Here is a 16,516-nt window from a genome sequence, read left to right as displayed (position 1 = left end):
ACCAGGCACTCGGGCCCGGGCACCAGCTCGTGGCACAGCTGCCACTCTCCTGTGGCCGCTGCCTTCACCTCTACCCGATAGCCACAGAGACCGCCTCCGCCGTCATTCGTGGGAGCCACCCAAGACAGTGTCACGGAGCTGCCACTGCGCCCCACCACCTCGGCGTCCTCTGGGGGATCGGGGAGGCCTGCGGGGGCGGGCAGGAGGCACAAGGTCAGTGCAGCGGCTGGCAGTCAGCACCCGCAGCCCCGCCCACCCTGGGGTCTGCTGGTGGGGCACAGTATGGTCCACCCCTCACAGTCCTGTGAGCAGCTGTGCCCTACAGCCCGGCCTTTCTGAAGGGGCGAGGATGGAGCGTTTAAGTCACAGGAAGACTGTGTGCCCAGAGGCCACCGAGCGTAGGGGGCCACGGAGAGCCCCCAGCAGCCTCTGAAGCTGAAACCTCCTGCCCCCCGACCTGTCTCCCCGAGAGCCCTGGACCCGAGCTGCAGCAGGCAGACCCAAGCCACCCACCCAGCACAGTGAGCCTCGCAGAGGCCACGGCATCACGGGCGGCGAAGGTGACCTCGCCGGCGTGGTGCAGCCGGGCCCGGTGCAGCAGCAGGGTGTGGTGGCTGCCTTCGGCGGTGACTGTCCAGTCTGCGTCGTCAGGCTGCACCGAGGCTCCATTTATGTACCAGGTCGCCTCACCCACCGGCACTGTCTCGCTGAGCGTGCAGCTGAAGCTGGCCCGCCCCCCGGCCAGCACGGCTGCGTCCCGGGGTACCTCCAAGACCTCCAAGCGCCAGCCTGCGGGGCGGGGTGGCAGTGTGAGCTCAGGGGCCAAGGGGTCGCCTGTGGCGGGGCGGGGCTCGGAGACACCCATGCCACCCCCTCCCGTCGCCCCCGAGAAGAGAAGGGCACCAGCCTCAGGTGGGAGTGGCCTCAGAGATCAACGTCCCCAAGGTTACCACCCCGTGCTCCTGTAGGCAAGTCTCAGAAATCGATGCCCTTCCCAGAGGCCCCAGCTTCCCCCTCCAACCCCGCACTCCACCCCTGACCAAGCAGCTGGGTACCCAGTGGGAGGAGTCTCTGAGACCCACGCCCCCCTGCTGCCCCAGCCCTGGCCTACTACCCACCGCCAAATATCCAGTGAGAGGGGTCTCAGTAACCTATGCCCCCTCCTAGGATCCCACTCCCCTCGCACCCTACAGTGTGATATCTCGTGCTCGTGGGAGGGTTCCAAGAGGCTCATGCCTCCTGCATCCCTGGCCTCAGCCCCTCCCCCTGCACCCAAGCAGTGAGGTATCCGGTATCTGGTGGGAGAGGTGGAAGAGTCCCAAGTTCCCACACAGTGGCCCTAGCCCACCCACCCCCGCCCCCTGCAGCGTGTGGTATTTGGTAGGATGGGTCTGAGAGACTCACACACAGCCTGTGGTCCCAGCTCCACCCCCAGCATCCCTGCAGTGGGTGATCCCATGGGAGGGGTCTCAGCGACTGACCGCTCCCCTATATCCCCACCCTCCCACACTCTTGCAGTGGGGTATCAGTGGGAGGGATCGCAGAGAACCACCCTCCGCCCTTGGACCCAGCCCACCCTCCCGACCCCACAACTCTAACCCCGGACTGTGAGGAACGCAGATGTCACCACGTCCCCCGCCAGGAAGGTCACCCGGCAGCTGTCTCGAGGCCGCAGGTTTTTGAGCAGCAGCAGGTGCCGCAGGCCGTTCTCAAAGTAAACCACCTCAGCGTTCTCAGAGGTGCGCACCGGCTCATCATCCAGCAGCCAGGTGTGGGCGGCCACCTCCGGCTGGGACAGGAGGCACTCGAACAGCGCCTCACCGCCCTCAGGTGCCTCCACGTTTTCCAGGCCTCTCACCACAGTGTTCTTGGCTGCAGAAAGAAGGTGGATCAGGGCGTTCTCAGGGCTTCTCCAGCCCAGCACCCCCAAGAGTCACGTGGAAGAGCCCCCGTCAGGACAAAGGGCCTAAGAGAATGCAGTCAGGTGGGGGGCGTCTTCCCGAGGCCCTGCCCATCCCCATGCCCTCACCAGACCTGCGGCTGGGAAGGAGGGTCCTCCCCACCTCACATGTGAGAAGCCTCACGAATGTTCACAGCCTGAAAGTTCACTGGCAGCCACAGCCGGGCTCAAACCCAGACGGAGGTTTAGGCCTCTCAGCTTTGCTGCAGCATGGGGCTCTGGAAAAGTGCTCCATTCCTTTCCTCCCCCAGCCAGGCTGGCAGACCTGTCGGGCTCTCCCCTCACTCACTCAGATCAGACAGACCTCTGCCCTAATTTTCAGCCTGACCTAATTCTCTTGTACATACAGCCCAGGGGTCAGTCATAAGCAGCTATGCATTTTTCCTGGAAGCCATGATGTCAGGCCTGGGCACGCCAAGCCCCAGATCCAGTTCAATGCCTGGTCCCCAAGGGCTTGCCACCTCCAAGAGTCAATTCCCATGACAGGCCACCTGGACCCAAGGTGATCCAGTGGGCTTCAAAGTCCACGGGGGCTTCCTGAATGAGGTGGATCTCTGAGGATGGGTAGGGGAGGTGTCCAGGCAAGGGAAGAAATAGGAGGGGACATCAAGATGGGACTGAAAAGGGATTCGTGGCAGGGGGGTAGCAGGGAGCCAAGCCAGTGGGGTGAAGGATGTAAAACAAGGTGGGGGGCGATAGGCAGGGGTAAGGGCAGGCAGGAAAGGAGCACCACATCACCCAAGGCTGTACAGGATGCTGGGGAGGTCTGGCCTTGACCCACACGACAGCAAGGAGCCACTGCGGTCACCGAGGGGGTGGCAGCCTGGCCGAAGCTCCAGGTCCACAGCCCCAGCTGCTGTCTGGGGTATGCACCTCGAATGGAACCAGCACAAAGCCCTGATGCTCCCTCCTAGCTCGTCCACAGAGTCCACACACCCCTCAGGCAGGGGTGCCCACTCTGGACAGGGGTCCCCGAGGAGTTAAGAGGGGAGGGCATCTCAGAGCAGAGGACCCACGGGGCCCATCCACATCCCTCTCCTTGCCACCCTCCTGGCCCTGGTCTGCTCACATCACAGACCAGACTCCCCCCCATAACCCTGGCTCCTTTCCTCCCTAGGTCAGAACTGACAGAACCAACGGGGACCTAGGAGTGCATCCCACATCTCCACTGTGCTTGGACGGCTGCGACCAGTCCCATCAGGGCTGCAGCTGCTCTTGGCCGCGATGAGATGGGTCGGGGACAGGGAGAAGGCTGGGCCTGCAATCAGCGCTGGAGTTCATCCACCTTAGCTGCTATCCAAGGATCAAGGCTGCTTTATTTCTATAAAAGCCCAGATATTAAAGCAGCAGTGGTGAGCCCCTGAGGCCTCCCTCCTGCCACATCTCCTGCTTCTCTGCATTTTGTCCTCTACTCCCTGCCTGAAGCCTGAAGGCTCTGCCCCAGATGTCCACAAGCCCCCACCCCCGCTGCCTCCTTCAGGCCCAGGTCCACACTGCAGCCCCTCCCCACAGCTCTTCTCACATTTTCCTTCAGCTCCCACAGGAATGTCACCCCCTGAAGGGAGAGAGTTTTGTCTGTTCACTGCTGTGCCCCCAGGGGCCAAAAAAATAGTGTTTAAAAACTTAAGTTATTGAACTAGTGTGTGAATGGGGTGTGAGCGACCTCAGGCGGCCAGTGGCCCAGACCAGGTCCCACCTGCTCTTCCCAGCTTGGATGGCCCCTTGACCACTGCCTGCCAGCTGCCAGCTCACTCACCACCGGGAACGTTTCAGGTTTTCCCCACTAGACAGTGGCTTCAGCCAAATGGCACCTCCGCCCCTGCAGAGCTGCAGCCCATTGTCTCCCCTCCCTGGCCCCCCATAGGGTATCCTGGCTGTGTTGCAGGTAGGGAAGTGGGGCTCAGGGCGTCCTCTGAGTGACCAGCCCGGGAAGGGGCAGAGCTGGGGTCTGAGCTCAGTATTCGTGGAGCTCAGCCAGTGGCCCTCCTCTGCTCTAGGACACAGCCCCGTCTATGGCCACACAGGTCCCAGGCCTGCCCACCCGCCTGCGTGCCTGGAAGCTGCCTCTCTGCCTGACCTCTACCTCCACCCCTCCCCGACAGGCTGTGCTGGATACAGATTCTTCAAGCAGCCTCTGCCCTTGTGTTTTCTAGCTGTGCTGTCCTGTCAGGCTGCCTGGGGAGGAGGAGGGGTCTGGGTGGGTAGGCTCAGAGCCTAGGATATGCTTACTGGGGTCCCACCTTTCTAGCACGCTGTCCCTGCCTGCCATTTCACCACTATGGCTCCACGCGAGCAGCACCATGGCTGTGCTGGGCCTGGGGCTGCCCACCAGACGGCCTCACCTTGCACTTGCAGCAGGGCCACCACGCGGGTGCCCGCGGCCTCACAAGTATAGATGCCGCTGTCGCAGGGCAAGGCCGGCCTGAAGGACAGCCTGGCCACGGTCCAGTCCTGCTCTATGATGACACGGCGCCCATCAGCGCACACCTCCTGCTCGTCCTTCGTCCACGTGGCCTGCACGGGCCGTGAGTACTGGCAGAGGAGTTCAGCCGGGCCACCCTCCTCCACTGCCAGGTCCTGCATGGCACTGACCACTTCCACTGTGGGATCTGTCGGCCGACAGGCCAGGCACGCGTCACCTGGAGCAGTGTGACTGCGGCCCACCCACCCTCTGCAGTCAGCATCAGCGACTCGGAGGCAAGCAAAAGCAGGGCTGTGGTAGAAGGGGGACTCACCCCGGTGACCCAGGGCCCTCCATGTAGGGCAAACCTTGCCCCCATACACCCCCGCCCACAGCAGACTGTTGGCTCAGTCTCCATCCACTGGGCCTCTCCTAGCCACTGTTTCCCCTGAGCCCTCGCTTCCTCTAGCCCAGGGCGCATGTTGCCCCAGTAGGACACAACAACCACTCCTGAAAGCCCTTGGGCCCGTTCGGGCTCCACAGCTCCGAGGGGCACTTGGCACCCCCAGCCTGACTTATCCCTTCTCCAGGGGCCTTGTCGCTCACCCCCTCAGGGCTCCCATCCCATCCCCATCTGCTGAAATCCTATCAACAAACGGTTTGTCCCTCTGACCTGGGCAAATGTCCACATTTATTCTGCAAGATCACGGAGGAAGCCAGTTGACAAATATGCCAGTCGAAGCCACACTGGGCTGCTGTGCCAGAAGTGCCCAGTGCCCTCACTGGGAGGGGGGCTGAGGGGGTTCCCTGGAAGCCCACTACCCTCCCCAAGGACTAGCTCTTTCCCAGTAAAGGTGCAAGACCCTGACCAAGCCAACAGCACAGGAAGCAGCTACAAGCAAGGACAGTGCAGGCCATGCCCGGGGCTGGGAAAGCTGCCTGCACCTCTAGGCTGCTCTCTGGGCATGTGACTGAGGGAGGGGCAACCGCAGAGTGGTGGCCAGGTGGGCAGCCATGCCCAGGGCCCTATAAGCAGGTGGGAATGGGGTTGGCCTCCAGTTTCACTGCTGAGTCCAGCCTTCTTTCTCATCCCCCAGGTGGGACTGCAGCCTGCCCACAGTGCGCACTCATGGTACACACGGAGAGATGCCCAGTCTGCGTGCTGGAGGCCAGTCCCTGAATTCCCACCCTGGGAGCCCGCAGGAAGCGTGCAGGGGCAGCAGGGGCAGAAGCTCCAGCATAGGGCAGGGTTCCATCGGCTGGTACCTTTGACCAACAACTTGGCCCTGGAGACCAAGGGCCCTGCCCGGAAGGTGATGGTGCCTGAGTCAGCGACCCCCAGGCCTGAGAGCGTGAGAGAATGGAAGGTCCCATCACGCACGGAGATGGCACTCTGGGGGCCGTCCTGCAGCAGGGTCCCATCCAGCCACCAGTGGGCCTCCGGCCCACCCGCACGGGACACCTCACAGGAGAACGTGGCCACCTCCCCCGCAAAGACGTCCACGTTCTGTAAGCCACGTACCAGGCACGGTGCTGCCTCTGTGCAAGAGGGTGAAAGGAGGGGAGCTGGGGCCACCCTGAGGTCCACCATGCTGGAGGCAGCCTGGGGCTGGGGTCTAGAAATCTACCCAGGCCAGCTGGCACACCTTGTTCACAGAATGAGACATGAAGACCACCCATAGCCTGTGGAAAGCCAGCTCAGCCCCCCTGCACCTCACAGCCCCCTTCAGAACATGTTCGGTTTCATCAAAGGAGACCAATGACCTGCATCTCACCCTTTTCAGAAGGTAGAATTGACAAGCCCCAAGTCTCATGGCTGCCATCTTTATGGGGTTCGGTGTGGGATAGAGAAGAGAGGTCATGGGGTTCACCTCTCTGAGATGGAGGGGGTCTGCTCAGGAAGTAAGCCTTCCTTCCTGGGAGTGTGGAAGCAGATGCTTCTCCCATCCCCAGAGGGCCATTTGTCCAGATGTCCCCTAAGGTCCCTTTGGCCCTAAGATTCTGGGGCCCTAATGCAAAATGGCAATTTCCCCCTGACCTGTCACACAGCAGGGCGTGAGCCCAGGGGGTTTCCCAGATGCCTGCACACCCGCCCCAGCCAGGCTCTCCCTCAGAAGCCCTCCACGTCCCTCCTAGGCATGCACAATCAACTCTCTAGTCCAAGGCCCACACCAGCCCCTCCATGTTCTCCCAAGAGCACACATCTAACTGTATCCCCAACCTGCTCCACCAGCTCCCCATTCCCATCTTCAGCACAGTTCCCAAGCTTCCCTGTATCCCACCAACCACCCATCTGCACAAGCTCATGCTCATGGCTCTCTGTCTGAAGCCATAGCTGCTGTCTGTACATGAGCCAGTTTGCCCCAGCTGGGGACATCGGGTTGAGAGGGGCCAAGGCACTTCCCTCAGTGGGATCTGCAAGACCCAACCCAGCTCCATGCTGCCTCTCACAGACACCCACTCTGATGAATACATGAGGCCCCTCCTGGCCTGACTCTGCTCAGGACACACAGGATACTGCCCCTTCCCATCACTCAACTTGAGGGCACTGCACTCTGGAGACTTTCCCAGCCCCACAGGCCACATGAAGACTCGAGGTGGGGACACCTGGGACTCAGGACACACTGTCTCCATGTACAACTCCCCCAGCAGACTGGGGACTCACTGAGGGGAGAGCTGCAAATGGCCCCTCTCGAGGTAGATAGTAAATATATGACGGACAGACAGTGGATGGATGAGTGGATGGATGGGTGAGTGGATGGATGGGTGAATGGATGGTGGATGGATGGACAGATAATGGATAAATGATGGCTGGCTGGGATGGCTGAATGGTGGATGGATAGGTGGATGAATGGGTAGATGGTGGACAGATGGATGAATGGATGGACATAGGGATGGATGGTAGTAGAATGATGGTTAGATGGATGGATGGTGGATGGATGGATGATTGATGGTGGACAGATGGTGGACAGATGGGTAGATGCTAGATGCATGGGGAGATGGTGGCTCGATGGACAGATAGACGGATGAATTAATGATGGATAGATGGTGGATGGATAAATGTATTGATGGTAGATAATGGTGGGTGGATGGATGGATGGACGATGGATGGTGGATGAATGGATGGATGCTGAATAAATGGATGGACGGATGGATCGAAGGATGGATGGAATAGAGGGGTGGATGGATGCATGCATGCATAGATGGATGGGTAAATGGTGGATGGGTTGAATGGCCAGTGGATGGTAGATGGACAGGACCAGTATGAGAACCAGGAGTAGGACAGCAAGGGAGAGTCTCTCATGGCCAGGTATCCAGAGGTGACTAACTCTGGGGACAAGGTATAACAAGTTGAAGGTCCTTAAATCCTACTTGCATGTCTGGGCTCAGGTACACTATGCCCCAAACCACTCACGTGTCACAGGTGTGCTATTGTATCAACATCTGGGAGCCTGTCAGGTATGCAGGTGTGTGTCAATGTGGACAAGAGCACACAAACCTGCATCACAAGGAGTAGCTATATGGAGGGTACAAGTCCAGAAGGCCCTGCCTCCATCTCAGGGCCCAGGTCCCCAGCAGCCAGACTCCCCATCTCCCCTCCTACACACAGCACTGATCCCACACAAGGACCCAACATACACCAGAATTTCTCAGGCTGATCTTCACTAGCCCACCTCCAGTGGCTTTAGTGGTCAAGAGTGGAAAACTGTCACCCCACAGCAAGATCACTGCTGGAAGGCTCAGGTTTCTGGCCTTACCACCTGCCAACAGTTCCTTGAGTAGGGAAACATGGACACCTACAAGCAGGAAGGCTGGGTGTAGGAGGGGGCTGCCCACCTGTGACCTTCAGCTGGGCCTCTGAGCGACATGAGCCCACTTGGAAACTGATGGTTCCGGCATCTTCAGGGGTCACCTGTGGAAGCAGAGATGGGGGCATCAGCCCAGCAGTGCCATTTAACCACCCCTACTTTGCAAGTCCCCAGCCCATTTCCACTGGAGTTGAAACCTTCCCTCTCCCACTCCTGGGGGGTGGGAAGGCCCCTGGATGCATTGCGGGGCACAGGCAGGTCTGGGGAACACCACCTTGTGCAGGGTGAGCAAGTGGAGTGTGCCATGCTCCACCGTGATGTCGTTCATCTCGTTGGCCTGCAGGGGCACCCCTCCCAGGGCCCAGTGGGCCTCCTGGCCCAAGGCCCTTGACAGTCGGCACTGGAAGTGGGCGTCCTGGCCCTCGCTGAGCTGCACATCCTGCAGGGACTCCAGGATGGTCACCTCAGGGGCTGCATGGGTTGGGGGTGGGGTAGAGGCATGGCATCAGCCTCTGTGTCTGGGATGCCCCTCCCCCACCATCAGGAGCACCTCCCAGTCCCCAGGGTCTGCCCCCAGCACCCCTGCCCCAATCCCCGAAGACAAGCACACTGGGCACCACTCTACCCCAACATCTTGGGTCACCCCAGAATCACTCATTCACCACCAGTTCCCCACCCTCAAAGGCAGGAAACCTTGTCATCTATCATTGTCCCTTGACAGGGCCTGGCCCAAGGAGGACCTGGATGTTCTGGCCCCAAGCGCAGTGAGCAGTGAGGCCCAGCTCCTGCTACCTGTGACGGTGAGCTGGGCAGAGGACGTGTGGAGGCCCACGCGGAAGGAGACAGTGCCCGCATCCTCAGGAGTCACGCTCTTCAGCCGCAGTGTGTGGGTGCGGCCCCCCCGCACGGCCACTTCGGTCACCTCACTGCTCTGCAGTGGCAGGCCCTGGAGGCGCCACTCCACATCCACGAACCCAGCCTGCGACACTTCACAGCTGAACTCTGCTTCCCCGTCGGCCTGCACCTCGGTGTCAACCAGGCCCCGCACAATGGTCACCTCGGGCTCTGGAGTGTGGGCAAAGGGGGCCTTTACCAGCCAGGTCAGAGCACCTGGGCCAAGCTCCCGTGCCCCCTGCCCCAACTCACCTCCAGGAAGCCCTCCCAGGCACTCTCATGCTCTTCTCCTGCCACACAGCCTCTATCTGCCCCACATGAGATTCATCACCCAGCTGGCTCACAACACAGCTCCCTACCACGACACTGAGCTACTGGGGACAGAGTTTGGGCTGGGGGCACCTCTGTCTGGAGGAAGCGGGCAAGGGACTGTGGGGTGGTGGGCTGCTTTTGTTCCTTCCCCCACCTGTGGCCAGCCCTGCCCTGGCTGGGACACCAGGGAGGCAAGACCTTCAGGACAGACAGGCAGGAGCTCACAGAGGGTGGCCCAGGCCAGGCTGCCCCACCTGCTGGCAGGGGCGGGAGGCAGGGCAGTGTTTAGGGCTACGGTTTCCTCACCGTCGACGCTCTTTTCTAGGGGCGCCAGCTCCAGGGTGGTGCAGAGAAAGCTTGTAACCCCAGGGGTCTTACAGCCACCCCAGAACAGCACCCGGCAAGAGGGGGTACCGTGGTGGGCCAGGTGTGCCCCCAAGGCAGCTATGTGGGGAGTGGGTGTGGCAGGGAGGGCTCACCTTTGACTGTGAGGGAGGCCAAGGTTTTCTGGCTGCCCACCATGCAGGTGTACTCGCCCGTGTCCTTGGCCTCAAGTCCGTGGATCAGCAGCTCACACGTGGCCCCCTTACGTCGCATCTCATACTTGGGACTCCCTTGCAGTTCCACACCCTCCTTGAGCCACAGCACGGGGGCCCCAGGCTCTGAGTCATTCAGCTGGCAGCACAGCCGGGCCACACCACCCGCCTCCTGCTCTGCACTCTGCAGCTCCGTCTTAAACGTGGGCCTAGGGGCTGGGGGGTCAGGGAGGGGCTCTTAGGGCTGCTACTCAAGGTGCCTGCCAGCTCCATGGGGGCTGAAGGGCCCGGGGAGGCCAGGGGCCCTGGGAAGCTCACCGCGGACAGAGAGGCTGGCAGTGCTCTGTGCGTGGCCTGTGTCGCAGGTGTAGGGGCCGGCATCCTCCTGCTCAGCACCGTGTACCAGCAGCTCAGCGGCTGTGCCCTCCAGCACCATCTGGTACTTGGCACAGGGGAAGAGCTGCAGGTAGCCCTTGCGCCACTCCACGCTGGCACCTGCCCGGCTCAGTTCACAGCGCAGGTGTGCCGTTGCACCCTCGTCTACCTCCTGGGCCTGCAGCTCCCGAAGGAACCTCACGGGTGCAACTACAGGGGTGAGGGAGAATATGAGGGCAGGTGCAGGAGCAGCTATGAGGACAGCGGGGCCCAAAGGCGTGCAGCTAAGGCGGAGGGGTAGCGGGGGGAAGAGCTTCAGGCCAGGTCTGCCCCGCGTTGCACGCGTGAGCCCACGTCACCTCCAGGGCGGAGGTGCGGCCCTGACAATCTCCCACAGTATGTGGGGCCAGCCTCGGGGCCCACCTGTGACGGTGAGGGTGGCACTGGTGGCCTGGGAGCCACAGGTGCAGGTGTATTCTCCAGTGTCCTCCCGGCGCAAGTCCCGTAACACCAGCTCCGCCACGTGGCCCCGCTGCTGTGGCTCCCAGCGCTCGTCAGCCTGCAGCTCCAGGCCACCCTTACTCCAGACCACAGCGGCGCTAGGCTCAGACAGCTCACACCGCAGGCTGGCTGAGGTGCCCTCCTCAGCCTGCAGGCTCTGCAGTGGCTTCCTGAACACCACCTGTGGGGCTGTGGGGTGGGGGTCAGGGGGTGGAGGGGAGAGAGAAGGTCAGCCCCGAGGCTGGTGCCCAGACAACCAGCCAGGAGACTGGCACCCCAAAACCCAGTCAGACCCACCCAGGGCCTAGGCCAGTTGTGGCCTGTGGCTTCACCCTAGCTGCCCGACCTGCCCAAAGCACCCAATGCCACGGGCTCCTGAAGGCTGTGGGTAGAAGTGGAGTCATGGGCCTGGGTCCACTCTAAGGGGAAGGAGGGACTGAACTGGGGGCTATGAGAGCAGCTCTGGATCTGACCCAGGCTATTCTCATGCTGATCTCCACCCAGGAAGCCCACAGACAGGCCTGTATCTCTCCAGGTCATCAAGGTGGGGGCAGGGGGATCTCCTTGGACCCCTAGGGCGGGGCCATGACTGTCAGATCCTGACTAGAGGCTTTGGGGTATAAGGAGAAAGTTGACTGCATTATGACGGGTGGAGGGAGGGGAATAAGGTGGGAGTTCTTTCCCTACGGCAAGCGTAAGCCACGTGAGGTCATTTGGCTGGAGATCAGCACGCAGACCCAAGGACACTGAACAGAGCTCTAACGGGGGAGCACAAGGGTGACATAAAGAAACTGCACATGGCACAGAGGAGGCAAGCACTCATGGGGGGCCAGTGTGGGCACAAGAGACAAGGGCACAAGTACAGGCTCCCAAGTAAGTCCACAAGGCCATCTTTACCCCTAATGGTCAGCGTGGCAGAGGTCCTCTCCTGCCCGCACACACAAGAGTACTCCCCGGCATCCGCCATAACCAGGCCATGAATCTCCAGCTCACACACGGCCCCGTCCTGCCTCAGGCTCACTCTGTCCCCAGGTTTGAGGGTCTCGGGCCCCTTCCTCCACTCCACAGGGGCTGCCTTGCTCAGCTCACAGCACAGCGTGGCCGTGGCCCCTTCCATGGCCTCTTCCTTCCTCAGACCCTTTGTGAACTTGGCAGGAAGGCCTGGAGATGGTCAGAAACACACAAACACTATCACGCTCTCTGAACACGCAGAAGAAACAGGACGTGGATAGTTCATAGAAGATACAAAACCTAACTGGACACGGACCACCTGCTGGGTGTGCACAGTAAATACTGGACTGTGACATTTAAAGGTCCAACCTGTACATGTGCCACATAACAGACAGGGAACATGATGAGGACAACAAAAGAATTATGGAAGGACAGGAACAGGATAGTGAGAGAGCAGGGTAGAAAAGGAAACTGAGAGCAGAGAGGTGATGGGCAGCCACCAAATGCCAGTCCACGTGGTCACATGTGGTCTTTACCCCTGACGGTGAGCATGGCTGATGTCTTCTCCTGCCCGCACACACACGAGTACTCCCCAGCATCCTCCACAGTCAGGCCATGGATCTCCAGCTCACACACGGCTCCATCCTGCCTCAGGCTCACTCTGTCTCCAGCTCTGAGGGTCTCAGGCCCCTTCCTCCATTCCACAGGGGCTGCCTTACTCAGTTCACAGTGCAGCATGACCTTGGCCCCTTCCGTGGCCTCTTCCTTCCTCAGACCCTTTGTGAACTTGGCAGGAAGGCCTGGAGATGGTCAGAAACAAACACTATCACGCTCTCTGAACACAAAGAAGAATCAGGATGTGCACAGTACAGAGAGGACACAAAACCCAACTGGACACCGACCACCTGATGGGTGTGCCCAGTACACACTGTGGACTGTGACTTTTACAGGTCCAACCTGTACATGTGCCACACAACAGACAGGGACCATGACAGGCACAATAAAAGAATTATGGAAGGAAAAGGATAGTGAGACACAATAGTAGAAAAGGAAACTGAGAGCACAGAGGTGATGGGCAGCCACCAAACGCCAGTCCACGTGGTCACATGTGGTCTTTACCCCTGACGGTGAGTGTGGCTGATGTCTTCTCCTGCCCACACACACACGAGTACTCCCCAGCATCCTCCACGGTCAGGCCACGGATCTCCAGCTCACACACGGCTCCATCCTGCCTCAGGCTCACTCTGTCTCCAGCTCTGAGGGTCTCGGGCCCCTTCATCCACTTCACAGGGGCTGCCTTGCTCAGCTCACAGCGCATAATGGCCGTGGCCCCTTCCATGGCCTCTTCCTTCCTCAGACCCTTTGTGAACTTGGCAGGCAGGCCTGGAGATGGTCAGAAACACACAAACACTATCACCCTCTCTGAACACACAGAAGAAACAGGACATGCACAGTACATACAGGACACAAAACCCAACTGGACACAGATCCCCTGATGGGTGTGCCCAGTACACACTGTGGACTGTGACATTTAAAGGTCCAACCTGTACTTGTGTCACACAACAGACAGGGAACATGACAGGCACAATAAAAGAATTATGGAAAAATAGATAGCTAGTGGGAAGCAGCCGCATTGCACAGGGAGATCAGCTCGGTGCTTTGTGACCACCTAGAGGGGTGGGATAGGGAGGGTGGGAAGGAGGGAGACGCAAGAGGGAAGAGATATTGGAACATATGTATATGTATAACTAATTCACTTTGTTATAAAGCAGAAACTAACACACATTGTAAAGCAATTATACTCCAATAAAGGTGTTAAAAAAAAAACAAACCAAGGGGGACTTTGAAAAAGAAGAATTATGGAAGGAAAAGGAACAGGATAGTGAGAGAGCAGGGTAGAAAAGGAAACTGAGAGCAGAGAGGTGATGGGCAGCCACCAAATGCCAGTCCACGGGGTCACATGTGGTCTATACCCCTGACGGTGAGCATGGCTGATGTCCTCTCCTGCCCGCACACACACGAGTACTCCCCAGCATCCTCCACGGTCAGGCCACGGATCTCCAGCTCACACACGGCTCCATCCTGCCTCAGGCTCACTCTGTCTCCAGCTCTGAGGGTCTCAGGCCCCTTCCTCCACTCCACAGGGGCTGCCTTGCTCAGCTCGCAGTGCAGTGTGGCCGTGGCCCCTTCTATGGCCTCCTCCTTCCTCAGACCCTTTGTGAACTTGGTGGGAAGGGCTGGGAAAGTCAGAAAGACACAAACACTATAACACTCTCTAAAGGCACAGATTAGACAGGACGTGGACATCACAGAGAAGACACAAAACACAACTGGACACGGGCAATGTGCTGGGTGTGCCAAGCACACGCTGTGGACTGGGGCTTCCCTCGGCCCAGTCCGTTCAATGTGTGGCTGTGACACCTTCCGCAGACTCCTCAGCCCACATGTTTGTACGAATCTGCTGGGCAGGGCTGGAGAGGGTTGGACGGTGTGGGGAACATCAGATTCTCCGGAGATTACTGGGGAACAGCACATGCCTGGATGGAGTAAAAGACACAGACACTAACAGGAAACAGGACAGAACGTGCAGTGACATGAGGGGTGGAAAGTAGCTCAGATGCTGGTTGCTTGTGGTTCACACAACAGCCCAGAAGGAGGAAGGAATTCTGTGGAGTTATGGGAAGAGGGTGGCACTGAAACGAGGACGGTAGGGAGGATAAGTGCAGGGTGATGCCATGAAGTCAATAACTGGACAACAAAACACAGCTCTGCTTGGCCACATGGGTCTTTACCCCTGACAGTGAGTGTGGATGAGGTTTTCTCCTGACCACACACACACGAGTACTCCCCGGCATCTGCCACAACCAGGTCACGGATCTCCAGCTCACACACGGCCCTGTCCTGCCTCAGGCTCACTCTGTCCCTGGCTCTGAGGGTCTCGGGCCCCTTCATCCACTCCACGGGGGCTGCCTTGTTCAGCTCACAGCGCATTATGGCCGTGGCCCCTTCCATGGCCTCTTCCTTCCTCAGACCCTTTGTGAACTTGGCAGGCAGGCCTGGAGATGGTCAGAAACACACAAACACTATCACCCTCTCTGAACACACAGAAGAAACAGGACATGCACAGTACATACAGGACATAAAACCCAACTGGACACAGATCCCCTGATGGGTGTGCCCAGTACACACTGTGGACTGTGACATTTAAAGGTCCAACCTGTACTTGTGTCACACAACAGACAGGGAACATGACAGGCACAATAAAAGAATTATGGAAAAATAGATAGCTAGTGGGAAGCAGCCGCATGGCACAGGGAGATCAGCTCGGTGCTTTGTGACCACCTAGAGGGGTGGGATAGGGAGGGTGGGAAGGAGGGAGACGCAAGAGGGAAGAGATATTGGAACATATGTATATGTATAACTAATTCACTTTGTTATAAAGCAGAAACTAACACACATTGTAAAGCAATTATACTCCAATAAAGGTGTTAAAAAAAAACAAACCAAGGGGGACTTTGAAAAAAAAAAGAGAAGAATTATGGAAGGAAAAGGAACAGGATAGTGAGAGAGCAGGGTAGAAAAGGAAACTGAGAGCAGAGAGGTGATGGGCAGCCACCAAATGCCAGTCCACGGGGTCACATGTGGTCTATACCCCTGACGGTGAGCGTGGCTGATGTCCTCTCCTGCCCGCACACACACGAGTACTCCCCAGCATCCTCCACGGTCAGGCCACGGATCTCCAGCTCACACACGGCTCCATCCTGCCTCAGGCTCACTCTGTCTCCAGCTCTGAGGGTCTCAGGCCCCTTCCTCCACTCCACAGGGGCTGCCTTGCTCAGCTCGCAGTGCAGTGTGACCGTGGCCCCTTCTGTGGCCTCCTCCTTCCTCAGACCCTTTGTGAACTTGGTGGGAAGGGCTGGGAAAGTCAGAAAGACACAAACACTATAGCACTCTCTAAAGGCACAGATTAGACGGGATGTGGACATCACAGAGAAGACACAAAACACAACTGGACACGGGCAATGTGCTGGGTGTGCCAAGCACACGCTGTGGACTGGGGCTTCCCTCGGCCCAGTCCGTTCAACGTGTGGCTGTGACACCTTCCGCAGACTCCTCAGCCCACATGTTTGTACGAAACTGCTGGGCAGGGCTAGAGAGGGTTGGACGGTGTGGGGAACATCAGATTCTCCGGAGATTACTGGGGAACAGCACATGTCTGGATGGAGTAAAAGACACAGACACTAACAGGAAACAGGACAGAACGTGCAGTGACATGAGGGGTGGAAAGTAGCTCAGATGCTGGTTGCTTGTGGTTCACACAACAGCCCAGAAGGAGGAAGGAATTCTGTGGAGTTATGGGAAGAGGGTGGCACTGAAACGAGGACGGTAGGGAGGATAAGTGCAGGGTGATGCCATGAAGTCAATAACTGGACAACAAAACACAGCTCTGCTTGGCCACATGGGTCTTTACCCCTGACAGTGAGTGTGGATGAGGTTTTCTCCTGACCACACACACACGAGTACTCCCCGGCATCTGCCACAACCAGGTCACGGATCTCCAGCTCACACACGGCCCCGTCCTGCCTCAGGCTCACTCTGTCTCCAGCTCTGAGGGTCTCAGGCCCCTTCCTCCACTTCACAGGGGCTGCCTTGCTCAGCTCACAGCGCAGCATGGCTGTGGCCCCTTCCATGGCCTCTTCCTTCTTCATACCCTTTGTGAACTTGGCAGGCAGGCCTGGAGATGGTCAGAAACACACAAACACTATCACGCTCTCTG

At 58.9% G+C, this 16,516-nt stretch overlaps 1 protein-coding gene across 1 annotated transcript in view; it reads right to left on the bottom strand.

The window, feature by feature from the left end:
• The window catches only part of LOC309819930 (obscurin-like), a gene marked incomplete at its 5' end in the record, with an annotated part of 123,301 nt that overhangs the window by 60,268 nt on the left and 46,517 nt on the right, over nucleotides 1–16,516 (bottom strand). The window contains 18 exons of the mRNA XM_082650365.1: nucleotides 1–187; nucleotides 514–789; nucleotides 1,600–1,872; nucleotides 4,303–4,569; nucleotides 5,628–5,900; nucleotides 8,199–8,274; nucleotides 8,445–8,641; nucleotides 8,963–9,235; nucleotides 9,856–10,128; nucleotides 10,231–10,497; nucleotides 10,711–10,977; nucleotides 11,686–11,949; nucleotides 12,276–12,539; nucleotides 12,859–13,122; nucleotides 13,713–13,976; nucleotides 14,532–14,795; nucleotides 15,392–15,655; nucleotides 16,211–16,474. Coding sequence (XP_082506491.1) covers nucleotides 1–187; nucleotides 514–789; nucleotides 1,600–1,872; nucleotides 4,303–4,569; nucleotides 5,628–5,900; nucleotides 8,199–8,274; nucleotides 8,445–8,641; nucleotides 8,963–9,235; nucleotides 9,856–10,128; nucleotides 10,231–10,497; nucleotides 10,711–10,977; nucleotides 11,686–11,949; nucleotides 12,276–12,539; nucleotides 12,859–13,122; nucleotides 13,713–13,976; nucleotides 14,532–14,795; nucleotides 15,392–15,655; nucleotides 16,211–16,474 — 4,477 coding nt within the window. The remainder of the gene's footprint in view (nucleotides 188–513; nucleotides 790–1,599; nucleotides 1,873–4,302; nucleotides 4,570–5,627; nucleotides 5,901–8,198; nucleotides 8,275–8,444; nucleotides 8,642–8,962; nucleotides 9,236–9,855; nucleotides 10,129–10,230; nucleotides 10,498–10,710; nucleotides 10,978–11,685; nucleotides 11,950–12,275; nucleotides 12,540–12,858; nucleotides 13,123–13,712; nucleotides 13,977–14,531; nucleotides 14,796–15,391; nucleotides 15,656–16,210; nucleotides 16,475–16,516) is intronic.

This window comes from Grampus griseus, assembly GCF_964374135.1.
Source record: "Grampus griseus genome assembly, chromosome: 3".
NCBI lineage: Eukaryota > Metazoa > Chordata > Mammalia > Artiodactyla > Delphinidae > Grampus > Grampus griseus.
Note: the sequence above shows the minus strand (reverse complement) of the source record. Positions and strands in the feature narration are given on the sequence as shown.